Source organism: Balaenoptera borealis (genome assembly GCF_965194805.1).
Source record: "Balaenoptera borealis genome assembly, chromosome: 9".
In the NCBI taxonomy this organism is placed as follows: domain Eukaryota; kingdom Metazoa; phylum Chordata; class Mammalia; order Artiodactyla; family Balaenopteridae; genus Balaenoptera; species Balaenoptera borealis.
Genome location: NC_138873.1, coordinates 6,885,621 through 6,904,500, shown reverse-complemented (window position 1 = coordinate 6,904,500; position 18,880 = coordinate 6,885,621). Strand labels below are relative to the sequence as shown.

At 39.9% G+C, this 18,880-nt stretch overlaps 1 protein-coding gene across 15 annotated transcripts in view; it reads right to left on the bottom strand.

Moving 5' to 3' along the window:
• Positions 1-18,880, bottom strand: part of PRKN (parkin RBR E3 ubiquitin protein ligase) — a 1,304,064-nt gene that overhangs the window by 228,526 nt on the left and 1,056,658 nt on the right. For all 15 annotated transcript variants that reach the window (XR_014248121.1, XM_082404597.1, XM_082404598.1 and 12 more), the window contains one exon: positions 1,665-1,726. Coding sequence is in view for 14 of the 15 variants with exons in the window: in XM_082404597.1 (XP_082260723.1) it covers positions 1,665-1,726 (62 nt within the window). In the remaining variant the exon portion in view is untranslated. The remainder of the gene's footprint in view (positions 1-1,664; positions 1,727-18,880) is intronic.

Here is an 18,880-nt window from a genome sequence, read left to right as displayed (position 1 = left end):
CCAACTAACATATTATATACTGAACATGTTTGTATGCGTGTAACATAATAGCCTTCCTCAACTAGAATGTGAGCCTGATAGGGCTTTCTTTTTCACTCCTCTGTCCCTGTAACCAAGAATGGCATACAGCACATGAGTAGGTGCACAGTTAAGTATTCATCGAATGAAAGGAAAGAAGAAAGGAAGGAAATGTGGTTTTTCAGGAAATAAAAATCAATATTGCTGTGATGCACTAAGTGACCATGTAGCACAACTGATCAGAGTAATATTGATTTTGATTATGGCTTGATTAAATGTCTAGGAAAATGCAAAGTGGCTTGAATTTTATGCAACTCTAAGGAGATGATTATAGTTGGCTTCTTTCCCTACTAATCATCCAATGACTCTAAAACAAACATGGAAACAATTTGCAAATATTGGTACAAGTTAGAAGAGAAGCTTCCATTATCTGAGCAGAAATCTCAGGGTAACAATCAATGATTCTTGCTATAAGAAATCTCTCAGGCTTTCACAGGAAAATAGCTGTGAGATACAGGTGTTTTCATAAATAGGTATGTTTGGGGTCTGTTATCAGCTCTTACCTGCAATGGAGGATAATTGATTTTGCTTGTATTTGAATAAACATCCGTGCTCCCTATTCTGGAAATTTACAGTATGAAAACATGAATGACACACACTGTAACCTGCTAATTCAACGAGTTGGAAATGATTCCAGCCTTTCATCCTCCCCTAATTAATCCCCCTTTTGAAATCTCATATTGGAAGTGGGCAGTCCAACTTTGCGACATACACATACCAAACAAAAACACACAAACCAAAAATCTGTTGACAAAACTGAGCTGCCACGTCTCCATTTGCATGTTCTCTGGTCAGAGTGGGCAAAGACCACCTTTGCCAGTAAAAATCAATACGAGAGTATAAAATAGGTCAACTACCATGCTGTAAACTATATGGCATAAGTATTTCAAGGATAGCTTGACATCAGAGTTAACATAATAATAATATGGAGCCTGTAATTCCATATGAGGATTAGGAGCTTTATTTTTAAGTGGTCGTGTGTGTGTGTGTGTGTGTGTGTGTGTGTGTTTACACATATACATCTAGGTAATATTTAGCACTCTGAATTATTAACTTAACACATCTACTTAGAAGCTGACAGGTTTCACTGAGCACAACACAGCATTTAAATAATCAACTTTAAATGGGCCAGCTTTTGTATATAAGTCACATGTTCACATCCATAGACGCAGCAGCTGCAGTGAAATACAGGTAACACACAAAATATAAAATTCTGGTGAAAAGAGTTTGTACATCCACCTACAGACATCAGATCAGGGCTGTCTGTGATGCTCGATCCCTCAGGCATGAATTCATCTCGGCACTTATGTATTTGCTTATCTGCCACTACGTTGTACCTGCTTACTGCTGCGTCCTGAGATGTAATGTTCTGGCAGGGAGCAGATGTACCAATTAATAACCTGTCAGGTCTGATGGATAGAAGAGGGAAAGACTGTTCCCACACATAGCTCCTGCATGGCTCCCTTTCCCATTTCAGGCGCTGAGGGTCAGGAGACACCCCTTGCCTCCCCGGAGAGAGCCCAAACGGCCTCATTACTGTCTATCTTCCACGACACTCTGGCGTAGCTTTTGAGAGGCGGACTCACCTGCTCTTCTCCAAGAATCCTGAAGTGATGGAGCTCTTTAATCAAGGAGTTGGGGCAGCCAGCTGTTGGGAAGAAGAGTTAATCATCAATGTGTTACTCCCATCCTGTGCAGTACTATGTTCTCACTGCAGTTATGACTACCAGTGACCAGTGTCGCTTTGGGGGAGGACACAAATGCTTACCTGCCAAACAGTCTAACCAACCTCCAGACACCAAAGCCCCAAGGGCACTCTGCCTGCAGCCTGCCCCCCACTGTGATTCTTTAGGAAGGAGCCACACATGACCCTGGCCAGGCCTTTTCTCCCCTCCTGATTGGGATCTGGCCTTTGTGGGGCCTTAGGACACCATGTCATTTCTGCCCAGCATGTCACTTATCCCTAATATAGAGCCAGGATTTCATGGGGCCAGAGAGGAGGAGTTGGCACGTGTAGGTTCATTTCACTTATTTATCACATCCTGTTTCCTCAGCCTCCAGGCTGGGCTTCTGCACATCGAGAGTGAAGGATGAAGATGGGGCATTTGGATGCCCCGTCTTCATGGGATTCAGCTGCAGTTTAGAATCTTGCCTGGTTCTTCCAGGAGGCTTTGTCAAGACCCTAAAGATGCTGCATTTCAGTTTGGAAAGTGTCTCTTATGGAAAAGACCTGGGAAGAGGGCCAGGGCCGTCTGTGCCCATCATCTTCTAGTTCTACCCAGACAGCGAGAGCCTATGCAAGCTTTCACATTTTCTCTTTTCAGTTGTAAAAAGAAATAAGTAAATAAATAAATCATACTCATATATATACATATACATATGTATACATAAGGATATATGTCTGTCTGTCTATCTATCTGCCTCTCTATCTATCTATCTATCTATCTATCTATCTATCTATCTATCTATGCCAGGGCATACTATTTATCACTTAAAATGTGTTCCATCCCTGCCTTTTAAATAGAATTATTCCACAGTATTAATCTGCAGTCATTTATAATATAAACTCTGGAAACAGAATTGATATAAAAACCTGTTTCTTTGGGATCAAATCTATGAATGACAGAATCTGTTGACACTTCTATTAAGGAAAATGGGTTGTGTGAAAATGTGCCAAAGCAACCGCTGAGGCTGAGCCATTTCTCCATATTGTGATGTAAGAACGTGGAAAGTACTGAGGACGTTTGCCTGGGGGAGGGTGGGCCGTGGAGGGAGGCGACTGTCTCCACAGGGTGAAGGAGTTATCCTTTGCAAGAAGGATTAGATGTGTGCATTATTCTAGAAGGTAGGATTAAAATGAACAGGTAAAATTACAGCAGGAATACTTGGGTTCAATATGAATAAATTTCTAATTTAAAAATGGAATACATTGCCTTATAAGCCAGTAACTGGAGGCTTTCAGACAGAGGTTAAATGACTATTTATGCAGAATATTTTAGAGATGAATTTGACTTGGGTTAGTTCCAATTCTGAAACTCTGTGGTCATATGAAATGCTGGAACGGAGATTTAGTCTTTGCTACTATATTCAATATATATTCGTCTTTGACATTATTGCATTTCATACTCTGAGAAAGTGGTTCATAAATGTTCACTAAGGTAATACAAAAAAAAATTTACAAATATGAACAAAATGTAAACAGGTGATGTCACCACCTGACAAGAGTCCAAGAAAATAAATGGAAATCCCAAGGTGAATATTTTGGTGGAAAACCTAGTAAATAAATTGCCACACGCATGTCCAATACTACAAAGAAGGAAAGCCAGATCCCGACCTTTGCAAGAGACACTGAGCTGTTTTTCTCCCACTGGAGGCCACGAAGACTTGCAGACTGTGGTTCTTTTTGAGAAGTTGTTCATTTCAGAGTTGCTGTTCTGATCTAAACAATTAGTAAAGGTATATTCTGGATCATTTGGCTGGCTGCCATTCAACCAAAAACTGCTGTGGAAATTCAGTGTCCTGTCAGTCCTTGAGTTTTAGATCTCCTTGGGAGCAAGGAGTCATATTTTAGTTTTATGCAACTAATGAGGAAAAGAACAGAGGCAGAGAGAATTCCAGGGTCAAATTCCCAACAAGTGAGGGTCCTGTGGTTTGGTGCCAAGTATATGAGGGGAGGAGTTGCACAGGAGGAGAGGCGGCAGAATTGAGGTTCCCCAAGCTCAGGGTCATAGGCAGGCTAAGATCAGACCACTCAGGGCCCTGTTTGTACCCCAAGCACTGACTTAGTTTCAGTAAGATGACAGCATCTGCTATATTAAATTCATAGAGTTAATTTGAATACTTTTGGTTTTGTGCTTTCATATATATTTAATTTATACATTTTCATTTGGGTCTTCTAGTTGTATAAGCATAAAAAGTTTCTATCTAAATTTATATCTAGACATATTTAAGAAATATCATTAAAAAATAGTTTCATTCAAACTTAGTTTTAGAGGATATTTTTTTTCCTTTACAAGTGGTCCTTAGCATTCTTCCCACTTGAGAAAAACTAATTTGACTTATTTTAATGCCAGGTAAAATAAAAAATCGAATTTAAAATTAGCCTATTTTCAGAATTTGTATTTTAACATTCTCCTAAGATATAACTAAAAGGATTGATGTCAATGATAGCTCAAATATAAACATCTTTAACAGAAGACTAACTAATTACCTGAAACACCTGGTGGATGCAATAAACTATAAAAAACAAGAATAGAGACGGCATAGAGTTAGAAGGGAAGAGTTGTAAGGGGTCAAGCTATTTAAGACCAGGGAGGGGTATCTGTAACTGTGCTCATCACAGGAACATCAGCATGGGAAATGGGCAGATACAAAGCTAGTGTGAAATGGGTTTTAAAAATAAAACTAGAAATGCAAGACATGAACATGGAATGCAGTAGTGCAGGGAGAGAGGGAAAAGTTCTCGGAGGTGGGAAGGAGGGCAGATGAAGACCGCGTGAGGACAGGTGTCAATGGTGTACTCTGAATTCTTCCAAATTCTTCACACAGGGTCCACACACATGACAATGCATCATGTCTTGAGGCCACTGCTGTCTACTTGGACCACATCATGTCCTCGACAGTGCGCAGCCATCAGCTGCCTTCATGCCCCGTCATTCAGTCTCTTCTCAAGATAACAGTTAAGAGGCTCCTGTTAAAATATGTACGTTGGATATCATGCCATCCGCCATGGGTTTTCCATCTCACCAAGAGTCAACTCCAAGGCCCTCACTGGCCTGTGTAAGGTCCTCCACTGCCTGGCTCACTGTGTAGCCCCTGAGCCTTCTCTCTCCCTTGCTCATTGCACTTGAGCCCCGCTGACCTGCTCTTGGTTCTGACCACCCCAGGGAGGCTGCTGTCTCCAGGACTTTGGACTTGCTGCTCCCTCTGTCTGGAAAGCTCTTGACCCTGATATCTGCGTGGAGCACTCCCTACCTCCTTCAAGTCCTTGCTCAAATGTCACCTTCTCAGTGAGGGCTCGCAGGACCATCCCGGGTGAAACTGCAGCCTATCTTCATCCCCCCAAATCCCCATCACTGTTGTATTTTCTCCATAGCTCTCATGATCTTCTAACCTACAGTTCTAACGTAACATTCACTTTATTTTCTCTCTCCTGCTGCTGAAATGCAAAGGTGACAAGTCCAGGACCATGGCTGTTTTGTCACTGCTCTATCAGCCACGCCTAGAGCACGGCCTGGCTGGCTGAGCTGTCCAACAGCAGCTGTTCCATGAGTGAGTCATCCATCGCGTGGCCACTGCCCACGCAGCTCGGTGACTGTGGCTCCTGGGAGGGGCTCCTCCTCCACCCCTCCGCTTTTCTCACCCCAGAGGGCCCAGCTCTGACCTCCAGCCCTGGGTGTACTTTGCTTATTGGTTAAGCAGACTTTGTCTGACCTCTAACCTCTCTCCCCAGCCTGAACCCCACATGTGAAGATGTCAGTGATGCTTGGAGTCCATGATTCCTTTGTACCTCTACTGTACCTTCTTTGCCAATATCCAGTATCCAGCTCTGGGTAAACATCACCACCTGTTTTTCCTTTCCCTGTTCCAGTTCTGCCAATCACAGCTAGTACAGTAAAATGGGACTAGAATATCTTCTAAAAGAAATTCAGACCATCTGCCTGAAGCTGCATCCTTGTTGAGAATGGTGCTACTGCAGATTCGGGGTCCACTCACTGTCAAGCAACTTGTTTCTGTCACTTGTCTTTGGCCAGCACCCTCTCCCCTCTCCCTTGGGGACTCTTCCAAATCATCACCATTCTTCTCAATTAACCTTTAACACTTCATTCTCAAAATAGGTCCTCACTTGACACAAGTCTAAAAATATAAAGCAGTTGTGGTGAACATGGAGATGTGGGACTCAGACCTCCTGCAAGGAAGGCTTGTGGCCGAGCTGCAGGAGGACAGCAAGAGATGCCTTGGCCTGCAGTCTGGTCTTCCTCAGCTGCAGAGAGCCGCCTCGCCTGAGGTCACCTCTTCCCCAGGACCCCTGAATCTGCTGACTGGGTGAGGGGGAGGTGGACCTGCCCATCTGTTTTGTCCCAACATGAGCTGCTGTTGGATAACATTTGCTCCCAAGTTTCTGCTGGTGGGCTGAGGCTTTGTTGGGCCTACATGGCAGTTCAACTTCTTATTCAGCCCAATCCTGCCCCCTTCTCCTTTCCCAGGTGCACACCCCAGTGAACATCTTGTACCCGTTCTCTACTTCAGACTTGGCTTCCAGAGAACCTCCCACGCCCACCCCCAACCCTGGGGCCACTATCAAGTGTACCATCCCTAACTTCATATCCCTTCCCAGTTACAACCCCTCTGCGTCCTCCATCTCTACTCCTCCAGGATAAAAGGGGAAATGGTTCCTCCTCCTCAAAACAAGAGTCATTAGTCATCTGTCCTAACCTGTCCCCTCTCAGCTCCTTATGGTCTAACTCACCATTCACTCACTCTCCTCAAACTCTGCTGCTCTGCAGCTTGTTCACTTCAAACTACATATGTACTCAAATCTTCCCCTTTAAAAATTCAGCAAAAATCCAGCCTTGAGCATAGAGTTACCATCCTCTCTCTTTCCTTCTCCTTTCATCCAATTTTCTCAAAAGAATAGCCTGCAGCCATTGTCACCACTTGAAAATATAGCAGTTGGAGGTATGGATTACAGAAGGGAAATATCAAAATTGGGGGCTTCATGCCTTTTAAAACAAGGTATCGTCATCATGGCCGGGGTTGATACTCTGGTTCTGCAACAACTAGCTAGCTATATGCTCTTGGATAAATTGGTTACTCTAAATGCCAATTCCTTTATTAAGAATAATCACCACCTCTACTTCAAGCAGCAGTTTTGAATGTGTGGAAAGCAGGATGAAATGACAAAAAAAATTAGAAAGTGAATTTATTGCTGATGATATGAATGGCATATCCATATCTATTGACTGTTGCTGCTATTTCTTTTAAAATTTTTAATTATTTAAAAGGGAAGCAGCTAGTTGAAATAATTGCTACACAATTTATTGTCTTAAGAAATAAAGGTCAAGACTTCTTTTTTTCAGTTCTAACATGTAAAGGGCTTGGAAGTTTTTACTCCCATCCTTATAATAAGAAAAATCTGGGCAAACTGAAAATCAATAACTTTTCTTGGCCCCATCAGAGAACTGATGTCACAGGGCAAAGCACGCCCCTGGTATCTGGAGAGACAGGCAAGTCCAGCGAGTCACAACTTGATCTGCTTACGTGGAGTAGAAGTTGCTGGAACAATGAACTGGTAGAAACGTTTAGACAGTAATTTTGACGAATTGCTATAAATGGGGTGTGGACTAGTGTGGGAATGAGAAACTAGGGGCCGAGGTCTTACAGATTTCCCCGATCTTTACCTCTAAGAAACCCACCAGGTCCTCAAAAGGTGAGGATCCCCTTGTGGCTCTGGAAGAGGGAGGGGAAGAGTAAGCATTGTGAAAAATGTCCAGAGCCTTCTCCATAGCAAAGGTCTGCCCTCCTGGGGAAGGACTTTGCCAACACCTACCCTGGAGCTATGGGAGAAGGGCACTCCTCTAACCCCAGCCTGTCTCGCCGAATGGGGGAAGAACAGTCCACAGGAATCCGGGTTTCAAGGACATAGACTGAGAATGCTACCCATGGGGGAGGGAGTAGGAGGCAGGGGAAAAAAAGAACAGATCCCTGTACCACTGGAGAAATACTCGTGAGGGTCACAGACCCAAGAAACAGACCCACTAGAAGACTGAGAATTAATCAGAAGATCACTATTCCCCCTGCCCCCCACCAATTAACCTTACCACATACCAATAGACCTCCAGTAAAATGACAGTGGGTGGCAGCTGAAAGAGCTTCAAGACACAGATTCTCTCTGAGGAGGAGTGCTTAGGGAAGTCCAAAGTCAGGAGGGGAGACAAAAATCAAGAAAACTAGATGAATCTGGAATCTCTGGCATCTTCAACTACAGCAAACACTAAACACAACCCAACTCCCTGTCAGACTGACATATACCCACATTAAAGGCCTATTTACCTCAGTTCCTATTACATGTATAACATGCTCAAATTTAACAAATAATTACTAGTCATGTCAAAAGGCAAGAAAAACACAGTATGAAGAGAAAAAGCAAGCATCAGAATCAGACTCAGGTATGACATAGAATTATCAAACAGGGAGTTTAAAATAACATGATTAAGATGTTAAAGACTCTAATGGAAGAAGTAGACAACACAAAGGATCAGATGAATAATGCAAGCAGAGAGATAAAACTCTTAAGAAGGAATCAAAAGGACATGCTAGAAATGAAAAACTATAACAGAAATGAAGAACTCATTTGATGGGCTGTCAACAATGTTGACATGATAAGAAAGAATAAGGAAGCTTGAAGAAAGATAAAAAGAAACTCCTCAAACTGAAAAGCAAAAAAAAAAAAAAAAAGAGAAAAAAAAGAAAAAAAAATAGAACAGAACATTCAAGAACTGTGGGACAAAAATAACATACACATAATTTGAGTACTAGAAAGAGAAGAAAGAGAGAACAGAAGAAATATTTGAAGTAATAATGATTGAGAACTTTCCAAGATTAAGGACAGACACCAAACCACTGGTCCAGGAAGCTCAAAGAACATCAAGCAGGATAAATACCCCCAAACCACAACTAAGTATAACTAAATCTTTGTTTTTGCAGAAAACCAAAGACAAAGAGAGAATTGTGAAAAAAGTTTTTTCATAGGAAAAAAAACACTTTACTGATACACAAGCATAAGAATTACTGAAAACTTCTCATCAGAAACCATGCATATAAGAAGAGAGTGGAGTGAAATATTTAACATGTTGAAATAAAAATTCACCAGCCTAGAATTCTATATTCAGCAAAATTATCCTTCAAAAGAGAAGTAAAAACTTTCTTTAACAAGAATTGAGGAAATTCATTGCCAGTAGACCCGTCCTGCAAGAAATGTTAACAATTCTCCAGGTATGAGGAAAATAGTATATATAGGTCAGAAATTTGGATCTACATAAGGAAAGGAAGAGCAGTGAAGAAGGAATAAATGAAGGTAAAATAAGGTCTTTTATTTTTCTTATTCTTAATTAATTTGAAAGATAAATTTAAAGTAATAATAGTAACAATATATTGAGTGATAATAGTATGTGGATAAATGAAATGGATGACAACAGTGTCACAAAGGACTGCAAGGAGGGACTGGGGATACTCTGTTACCAGGTATCTGCACTACACATACTCTTTATTCTAGTGACCTTCGAAAGTGGACTTAGATTAGTTAAAATATGTGTTGTGTAAACCTTAGGGCTACTACTAGAAAACTGAATTATCTAAATACACTGATTAAAGGACAGATTACCAGAGTGGTTAAAAAAGACAAAACAAGAAATAAAGGTTAGACACTAAGTCATTTCTGCTATAAGAAGAAATTCAATGATCTGTTCACATTAGCAGGTGATTTCCCCAATAAAAGCCTGAGACTCTCTCAGATGGTGGGTTTCGAAGCTGATGATGGGGAGACGGTCACTTCTTCCTAGTCTTGTCCAGATTAGAAAGTAGAAACCATGGCTTCTCTTGGAGGGCAAATATGAAGCTCTAATTTACTTGGAAAGCACATTCAACAATGGTTTTAGGGTGAGAAACAATGAGTTGTATAACATGTAGTACCCTAGGCATTTTAATTTATCGAAGTCTTTCCTTGAAAATAAAATTGCTGAAGAAATAAGCTAAGCATCAGTGTTGTGTCCAGCACTGTTTTTGGTGTGATACGAAAAGGAAAAGAAGTATAATGTTGCCTGAGAAGACTTCACAAATCTAGCTGGATTGAAAGAATGCACTAAATGGTAACATCTCTGTGAATGAAGACTGTGTATAAAATCGAGAATATGTGAGGCACAGACACACACCTCAGGACACACAGTCCTTCCCCACATGCCTAGAGAAGGGTGACTAGCGTCCACACTAGATGTGTGCATTTTCCTGGTTATCCTTGGCTCGCCTCTCTCCCTCAGTGGGTGGATTACACACTCTCTTTACCCTACATGTGAGGGTGGAGGTGTTCTCAGTCCCAGCCTGGTCCACCCTCCACACCCCAGGTACCTGGCCCAGGAGGAAGTGAGAAACAGTGGTGAAGCAAGAAGAGGAGAAGGAAATGAAGGGACTGTTTATCTGTACTACTAAGTAGCTGTATTATCTTGGATCAAAGATATTGTGTTAGCTCTAATGCCTTCATTTTCTACCTGTAAAAAGGAGAGTAAGAATATACAACTTATGGGGTTGTTGTGAATGATGTGTGTGCGTATCTATATGTTTGTATATATATATTACCTAGTACAGTTCCTTGTACATAGTAGGCTCTTAATGAATGGTAGCTGTTATTTTGAGAGTCTCTGGAATACAGGAGTACTTGTGAGACCGTATTTGACAAAGTTGTTCTGCTGCTGTTTCAAAAATACCTTTTTAACAAAACCCTCAATATTTAGAGGCTAATTTTGCTAAAGGAGTTCAATATCCTATTAAGTAATTGAGATTTATTATGACAATGTGCTGAAAGATAAGAGATGATCAAGTACGTATGAATACGGCTAGTATACATTTAAGGCTTTAAATGTGTGGCCTTTTTATTAATTATTAATTCATTTATTCACTACAATAATCTAAAATAATAAATAAGCAATTTGATATCTTCATTTGATATCGTAAAGCTTAATGACATATTTTTACCTTTGAACTAGCTGGAAAAATTTTTTAATCTCACTGGTCATTTCAAGTTGCTCGCTTTACATATCTATACTTATAAGGTGAATTAATAGAGGCAATAATGCACATAACTTAAGCCACAGATCCCCAAGCACCTCCACTTATCCAAACATGCAAAAGGGAAACTAACTCAAATTTCCGACAAAAAGGACAGTTAGCAACTGCTTAACCTACCTTCTGCTTAGCCTTCTGAGTCAGCCATGACACATAGTAAGGGCATTACTGGAGTATACAATCAACAGATGGATTATTATGGCAAACAAGCTGTGGTTTAAAAACAAATATTCCACAAAGATGTCAAAGAACAGAACTGACGACTCTGAATTCTGTTTAACCAGAGCTGATCTGTTTTTCATTGTGGGCGAGGGAGGGAGGGGCTCTGTTTTCTACTTGTAGCTCTTCTGTAATATTCAAGGTTACTTGCCTTTTCATACCCAGGTTGTAAGTAAAGTAAATGACAGAGCCGAGTAACAGAGAGTTCTACCTTGAAATTTTACGTCTAAATCCCAGACTACGCACTGCAAACTACTTTCTGCCTGTGAGGGTGGTTTAAGAAAAATGGATGTTAGATTTGTATATAAAAATGCCACAAGTTCGGAATTTTACATACTACATTATTTTCACCCTCAAACTAATAAGATTAGTCTGATTAACTTGAGTACATTTCTTGTGTTTGGGGGAGAAAATATACTGCTGTAGAGACATCAAAAATCTAAACACAACAAAAAACAAAAGCAAAACAGAATTTCAAAGGTTTAAGTGTTCATCATGGAGTGACTATAAAGAAAAAAATGAACAGGAAGGGACAATGAACACGTAACAGAGAAGAACAAACCTGACTCCATATTGAATCTATTTCTTTAGCTCTAACCTTTGTGCTCTGTTGCCTGTGCTTAGTCATGCTGGCTCTGCACCTTTTGTTAAAGAATGTTGCCATGTTGCCTATGCCTGAAATATACAGGATAGCTCATTCTCAAGGCTCTGACCTTTAAAGGTATAACACTTTTCCATGCATATAGAGATAAAAAGTTGTAGAACAGAGGATAACACTTGTCTTGTTGGAGGTTTATAGGAGTATTGTGACCAAACCTACATGGACAGCTGCAAGAACAAAGAATTGTGGCAGGAAGAAGTTTGCAACAACAAGCCACACCCTCTCCCCTTTAGGTATAAAAGAAGTCTGAATTCTAACTTGAGTAAGATGGTTCTTTGGGACACAAGTCCACCATCTTCTCGACTGGCTGGTTTTCCAAATAAAGTTGCTATTCCTTGCCCTAACACTTTGTCTCTTGATTTATTGGCCTGTTGTACAGTGAGCAGTACAGCTTGGACTTCGTAACAAACACGAGCTTTCTTTGGTGGTAGAGCCAGTCTGTACAGTTTTATTGTATATCATCATACTCTTGAAAAAAGGTAACACGTTCAACTTAAATGTGTTGGTGCACATATAAAGCTCGCATCAATGACAACTAATTAAACTGATTTAAAAAGCAGTTTGTGGGACTTCCCTGGTGGTCCAGTGGGTAAGACTCCGCACTCCCAATGCAGGTGGCCTGGGTTTGATCCCTGGTTGGGGAACTAGATCCCGCATGCATGCCGCAACTGAGAAGTCCACATGCCGCAACTAAAGATCTCACGTGCCGCAACTAAGACCCAGCACAGCCAAAATAAATAAATAAAATAAATAATAAATAAATGAAATAAATATAAAAAAAGCAGTTGGAGGGCCCATATGTGTAACACATGGCACAGTTCCATTAACTATGTGTGTAATTATTTGTTAATATCTGCTTTTCCTACCCTGAATACAGACAGGCTCCACGAGGACAGAGACTTGCTCACTGCTTTTTCTAGGACCTGGGAACGAGCACAGGGTCCAGCACAAGGGTAGTACTCAATAAATACTTGCTGAGTGAATAAATTAATTAAGAGGGAAATTCATTGCCTTCTGGTTTTCCTGAGCAAGAGCGTTGGAAAATAGGTGACTATACAAGCCTGTATGGCATACTTTTAGGACCTTTGAGTGAAAGTCTATTGCCCCAGGGCACAAGCTTGAATTTTTAAACACAAAATATTAGTATACCACTATTGAAACAAGAAAGAGTTCTTTAAAAGTTTCATTTCCTACTGGCCTTGTCAACGTGAAGCTAATTTTCAGCAAGAGTTGGGCTCTGTTATCAATGGGAGATAGAGGCCAGGTCTGCTGAGCTGGTTCAGATTGGGGCCACCCTGATAGGCAATTACTCAGACCATTGTGGAAATGTCAAAATATTTTCCTTAAGACAGCCACACAACTGCCAGATGCACTCTGATTATTTCGTTTATACCAATGACAATCATATCTAATTCTTAGATTTTATGGACTTGCTGGCATTTAATTTCTGCAATGATTAAAGACAGATTTATGAAATAGATAGTCATGTATTAAAGAACAAAAATATCTTAGTTTTTAAAGAGCTATTAGTGATTACCCTCTCTAAACCAACCTCCCTCTTGGTACAGAACTCCCTTCTGTAACACCTCTGCCAGCTACATTATAGACTCTGTCTCAAGATTTCCAGTGACAGGATCAGAGGATCAGTGAAAGAATTCCATTCTAATAATGAAACATTCTTGTTGTTAGAAGGATCTTTCTAGATACTAGTTCTAGATCTGTGATAGAGATCATATCCAATCCTTTTAAACCTTTATTAACCTTCTCTTTCCTGGGGAAAATACCCATTTGCCTGAAGTAATCTGTAATATACGTGAAAATTTATAGGAAGCATCCAGATGTTCATTTCCCCTCCCTCTATTCTTTGATTTGACCTTGTGGTTGGCAATATTCATGTTCAAATGTAGTATGCGGGAAGACTCCTGTTTATTGGTTGCTGCCACACTCATTCATGTATTTAGTGTCAGACATTTGACCAGATGATGGGGAACCTGAGGTCGGACAGACCGAACCTGTGACCTCATGGTGCTTTGTTCCAAAAAGGCTTTGAGAGGCATATTCTCTTTGTTTGCAAAGTCAGGCTTTTTAGATGAGAGTTCTCACACTTGCAACATTCACTTCCACCTTTTACTTCTGACATCTTACTGGTGGGTTTTCTTCCACCTTACTGATAAAGCATTCTAATGCCCACTCTGATTTTGGGACCCAAGAGCTAGGTCTACCCCTAGAACAGACCTCTAACTTGTTGGTTCAGGGAAAGTGTAACAACTTTGTCTGAGTATTATTTGTCTGAATATTTAAAAGTTATAAATCAAACTAAAAAACTGTTAAAAAATATGTTTTACCCTTTTACTTTGACAAATACAGCTGTATGAGGATCTGGAAGGTGATGACTTGGAACTCTCAGACCCCTTGGAGGTCTGCTCCTGAACCTGGTTATACCGGCACAGCCAAGTCCCATCCGTCTACTCCTGGGTTCCTATATTCTTGAAGAGCCCCTCACACACCTATATGGTGGAGCCCATAGGTTCAAGCTCCACAATCCACTCCCAACCATGAGTTACATGTTGGCCATTGCTTTCAGGAAGACAGAGCCAGTTAAGAGTCTCAGGGCTGTTTATGCAGGGAATTCTGAACCCAGGCAGGACTCAGGACCTGTGGGCTCCTAGCGAAAGGGATGGGGGAACATAGAGGGTCCTAGGGCAGGACTCCTTTGCTTAGTTCAGGACTTACTGCCAATGGCCCTTGCCCAGTCCCTGTTCCCTTCCATCTCTCTGTAGTATCTGACATTAGGTCAACCCACCATTTTAAAAACAATTTTCCCTTAAGTTGTGAAATTCACTTTACTACTTTTTTACCCATTCCTTTCCTTCTCCATTTCTTTTTTGTCCCTTTGTCTTTCTGTCATCTTCAGTCCATTGTTCTAATTCTCTCCTCCACAGTTGCTTGACTGCTTCAACAGAACCCCTATGTGTGCCTTCCATCTGTCTCCAATTGCCAGCTCAACCTCTGCACCCCAGGGTCCAGCTCTCACTTCAAGGTCAAGAAGTTTCACAATGAGTTCACATGGCTTCTTCCACATTTCAGCTTTGGTGACTCTGTGTTGGCTCATAATGCTTATATACCTTATAAGTGCTCACACTATTTTTTGGTAGTTGATGGCTGAAACTGACATCAAACTCATTGCTTCTCAATTTTTGAGATTCAATCTTTCCTCATTTTGAAAAGTTAAAAAAGTCCATCTCCATCCATCTCCAGAACACTGAACTCTGTTCTTTCTTTATGATATTTCAAGGATTCCTGACAGTGACTCTGAGATTATATATAGAAGTGTTTGGAGATCTAAGGACACACAATGTTTGTGTGTTCTTTGTTCTGTTCTCAATTTTCTTAAGCACAAGTTCCTCCTTCAATTGTTCTTTCTGTCCTTTCCAGCATGGGAAACATTCTCTTTGCTCAAGAAAGCGGGAAAAACAGGAATGGGGTAGCTTTTTCAACCTCTTAACATTGTGCTACCATCTTCTCTGTCATTTCCCTATTTTTTTCTTGTCCTTGACCCAACTTTAAAAGGCTGTTTTGTTGTTATTGTTCATTGAAATTAGAATTTCATCTCATTCTGGATTTCTCCTAATGATATACTCATAGGTTTGTGCTCTTCGATTGTTTTTTTCCCAGCTATGAAACTCCTCATTCATTGTGTGCACCTGCTTTCTAAAAGTCTGTTCTTACTGTAAATAAAATAAGTTGCTGTTTGGTATTAAAAATTAATAAGGAAATTTATATAACAAAGCATATGAAGACAGACTTGAATCTTAATTTTTTAAAGGATAATTTTGAAACTGGGATTTTCATTTCAATTAGTATCTGTAATCAACATTTACTTTCATTCTGTTCTCATACCATAAAGATTATTTTACAATCTAATTGTGAATCTCCCAAGGAAAATGCATTACAAAGTTGTGGATAATTTCCACAAAGTCACCGATAGCTAGCAAAAAACAAAAAACCAAAAACCTTTGGGGAATTAACTGACTACAACTTTTTTAGAAAGCTTTTGCTGAATTTCCTCAATAACCATGCTGTGAAGTAGGGGAAACTCATTTGGAAAATATATTCCATTGAAAAGTGTTAAAAACCACATGAGTCTTCAATCACTATTTTTCTTTTTAATTTCCTTGCAAACAATCACGGGGGCAATTGTGATATCCTTTTGGTTCAATGGAAAACCGTGTGCACGTGGGCTTGGGATAAAAATTGAAATGGATTTCAGCTCTCTGATGTGCTACTGGCACTGGCCACATGACACAGATAATCTGCAATTTGCAGATTGCTGCTGTTTGGTGTGAAATGCTTTGAGGATTAATTTCTCTCTTGGCTATAGCTTAGAATCCCTAATGTAGGCTTGACAATTACAGTTACCTTCTATTTTTCCCTTAAGTACAACTTTGAAAAGGAAACTGGCTAATGATGAAATAGCATCACAAACCGATGATGATTCAATGTGATCAAAGATGATGCAGCAAAACACTGGACAACTACCTTTAATCACAAGCTGAAACGGGGGGGGGGGGGGGGGCGGGGCGGGGCACACCTGCAGGCTGGATCGGTGAGTCGGTGTGATGGGCTGCTTTCCACTCCAGTTAAGCCTGGTGGATTAGTGTTTCCAGGCACTTTCCTGAAGTAGCCATTTCTGAATTAGTCTGTGAGCCAGGTGTTAATAGAATGCATGGAGAATTCATTAAGACATCTTGACTGAGCAACTGCATTCAAAGTCAGCAGTAGGATGTTATATAATCAAATTTCAAAGCATTATGACTTCAATAAATAAAACCAAGTTTATCTTAATAATTCCTCTCTGCTGATAGGATTTCACCGATGTCTATACAGGATTATTTATGTATTCCTTTTCAATAGCCGACTCTTACGAGTCTAAGACATCCTAAACCAGTTAAAAAGAATCTTGAAGATATTCATGTTTTATGCAGCAATGTCACTTGTAGGTGTCTACCAGAGAGAAACTTACACAGTTACACAAGGAGGTAGTTACAAGAATATTTACTGAATGGTTTTGTAATAACAGCAACAACGAAGGGAAACATCTGAAATGACCATCAATAAGGCAAGGGACAAAATCATTCAACATCAGTCATTCAAAACCATTGTGCACCCACTCCCTGCAAGGCTCTGTTAGAGCATGGGCCACATTAGAAAAATGAAAATAGACAAAAATCCCTCCTTGCAGCTTGAATTCTAAGGTGGAGATAAATTATGAAATATTTTCAAAAGTGATGAGCTCTCTATCAGAAAGAAAGAAAAAAAGAACCGTGTAAAGGGGATAAGAGCGGGGTTGGATAATTTAAAGTAAGATGTTCGGAATATTTCTTGTTGAGAAAATGGCATTTAAGCAAAGACTTTTAGGAAGTGGGTTAATAAAATTAACTAGGGTAAAGTGTGTCAGGTATATAAATATCAAAAACATAAGTTAAGAAAAAATGTTGCAATAGTTCACTCACAGTATGATTCACTTATATGAAGTTTAGAAAACCTATTAAACAATATGGATTCATACAAATATACTAAGAGGGTAAAATAATGCACACAAATGGTAAACACCAAATTTAGCAGAAGGAGAGACTGAAACAGGATCATAGAAAAGGGGAGGGGATGCTTCAAATCTGTCTTGAAAGTTTATTATAATAATTGTTAAAAATAAAAGCTAACATTTCTGTAACATTTACTATGGACAAAGCACTTTTCTTCATGCTTTACATATAATAATTCATTTAATCTCACAATGACCCTATGAGATAGTTACTACTATTATCCCCATTTTACAGATGATGAAACGGAGACACAAAAATATTAATTAACCTGACAGATTTATCTGAAGCAATGTGAAAAGTTAGACACTGACAAAGTTGGACAGTGGGTTCATGAGCATTCATTATGTTATTTTCTATATCTAATTGTACATTTGTAACTTTTCATAATAAAAAGGACTACATGAAAACTTGAAGTATATATAAAGACAACTTTGGGAAAAATTGAATAAAAATTCAAGAATTATAGACCTGAGTTTTTATTTATCATGAACATATATCAGCATGTATGTAGTTTGAAGAAGGAGTACCATCTAGTATAACCGCTATTTCAGTAAGCATAGCTTATCTGAGTGGGAAAGCATGAACATTTGTAGATTTTGAAGCTTTAAGAATAAGCTGAAAGAAGCCATAAATATTATTTATTCAGTTTCTTACTTATAAATGAGGCAGTTACTACCCAAAAAGCACACAAAAGCCTCTTCTGGTAGCTTAAAATAGGGTGGATTAAGCTCAGATGTTTGTGATTTCGTAACACAGATGCACACTGATATCTTCTATTTTGTTGTAGCTGCCATATTAATTCAAATGCCTTTTCTGAGTCAGTTCTCAGTGGCTATGAGATGCCTTATCTTCCCATGAGGTACTGCTGAAGAATAAGTCTTACTGATAATGAGACACAATCAGAAGTTTGTCAGGCTTTTTCATTTCACTAATAGTAATAAACATTATGATTGGCAGGAGGTTGAATTACAACATTCATTCATTCTTTATTGAGCAACTTTTCTGTGCGTGTCTACTATGTATGAGGCCAGATTCTACAGAGACGGCAAAAGTGAGTCGGGCCGGGGCTCTGCTTCCATGGAGCTTGCAGAAGAAATAATACATACATCAACAAACCACACAAATGGAGAAACAGCCAAGTGCGCTGAGAGCAACCAAAAAGCAGATGTTATGCTGGGAAACCAAGCAGCTGTCTGGGTGAGATGAGGATTGAAACCACCTGCATCTACATAGCTTATCTACTGGGGCTGAGAACCAAGACCACTGAGACCTAATTGTTTGTTCCAGGAAAAAACCTGCTTTTGAAGATAAGCTTGTAATGTAATAAATAATTTCACTGTTTCACTGCAAATAATTTAACCAGTTTGCTCATCTGAGTAGCCATCTCCTTCAACAGAACCATGGACTGCTCACCTGGCAATGGCTCACATATCAAACCAGTCTTCATATCAAGGGTCCCTTCAAAATCCTTCTCTCATTGTGT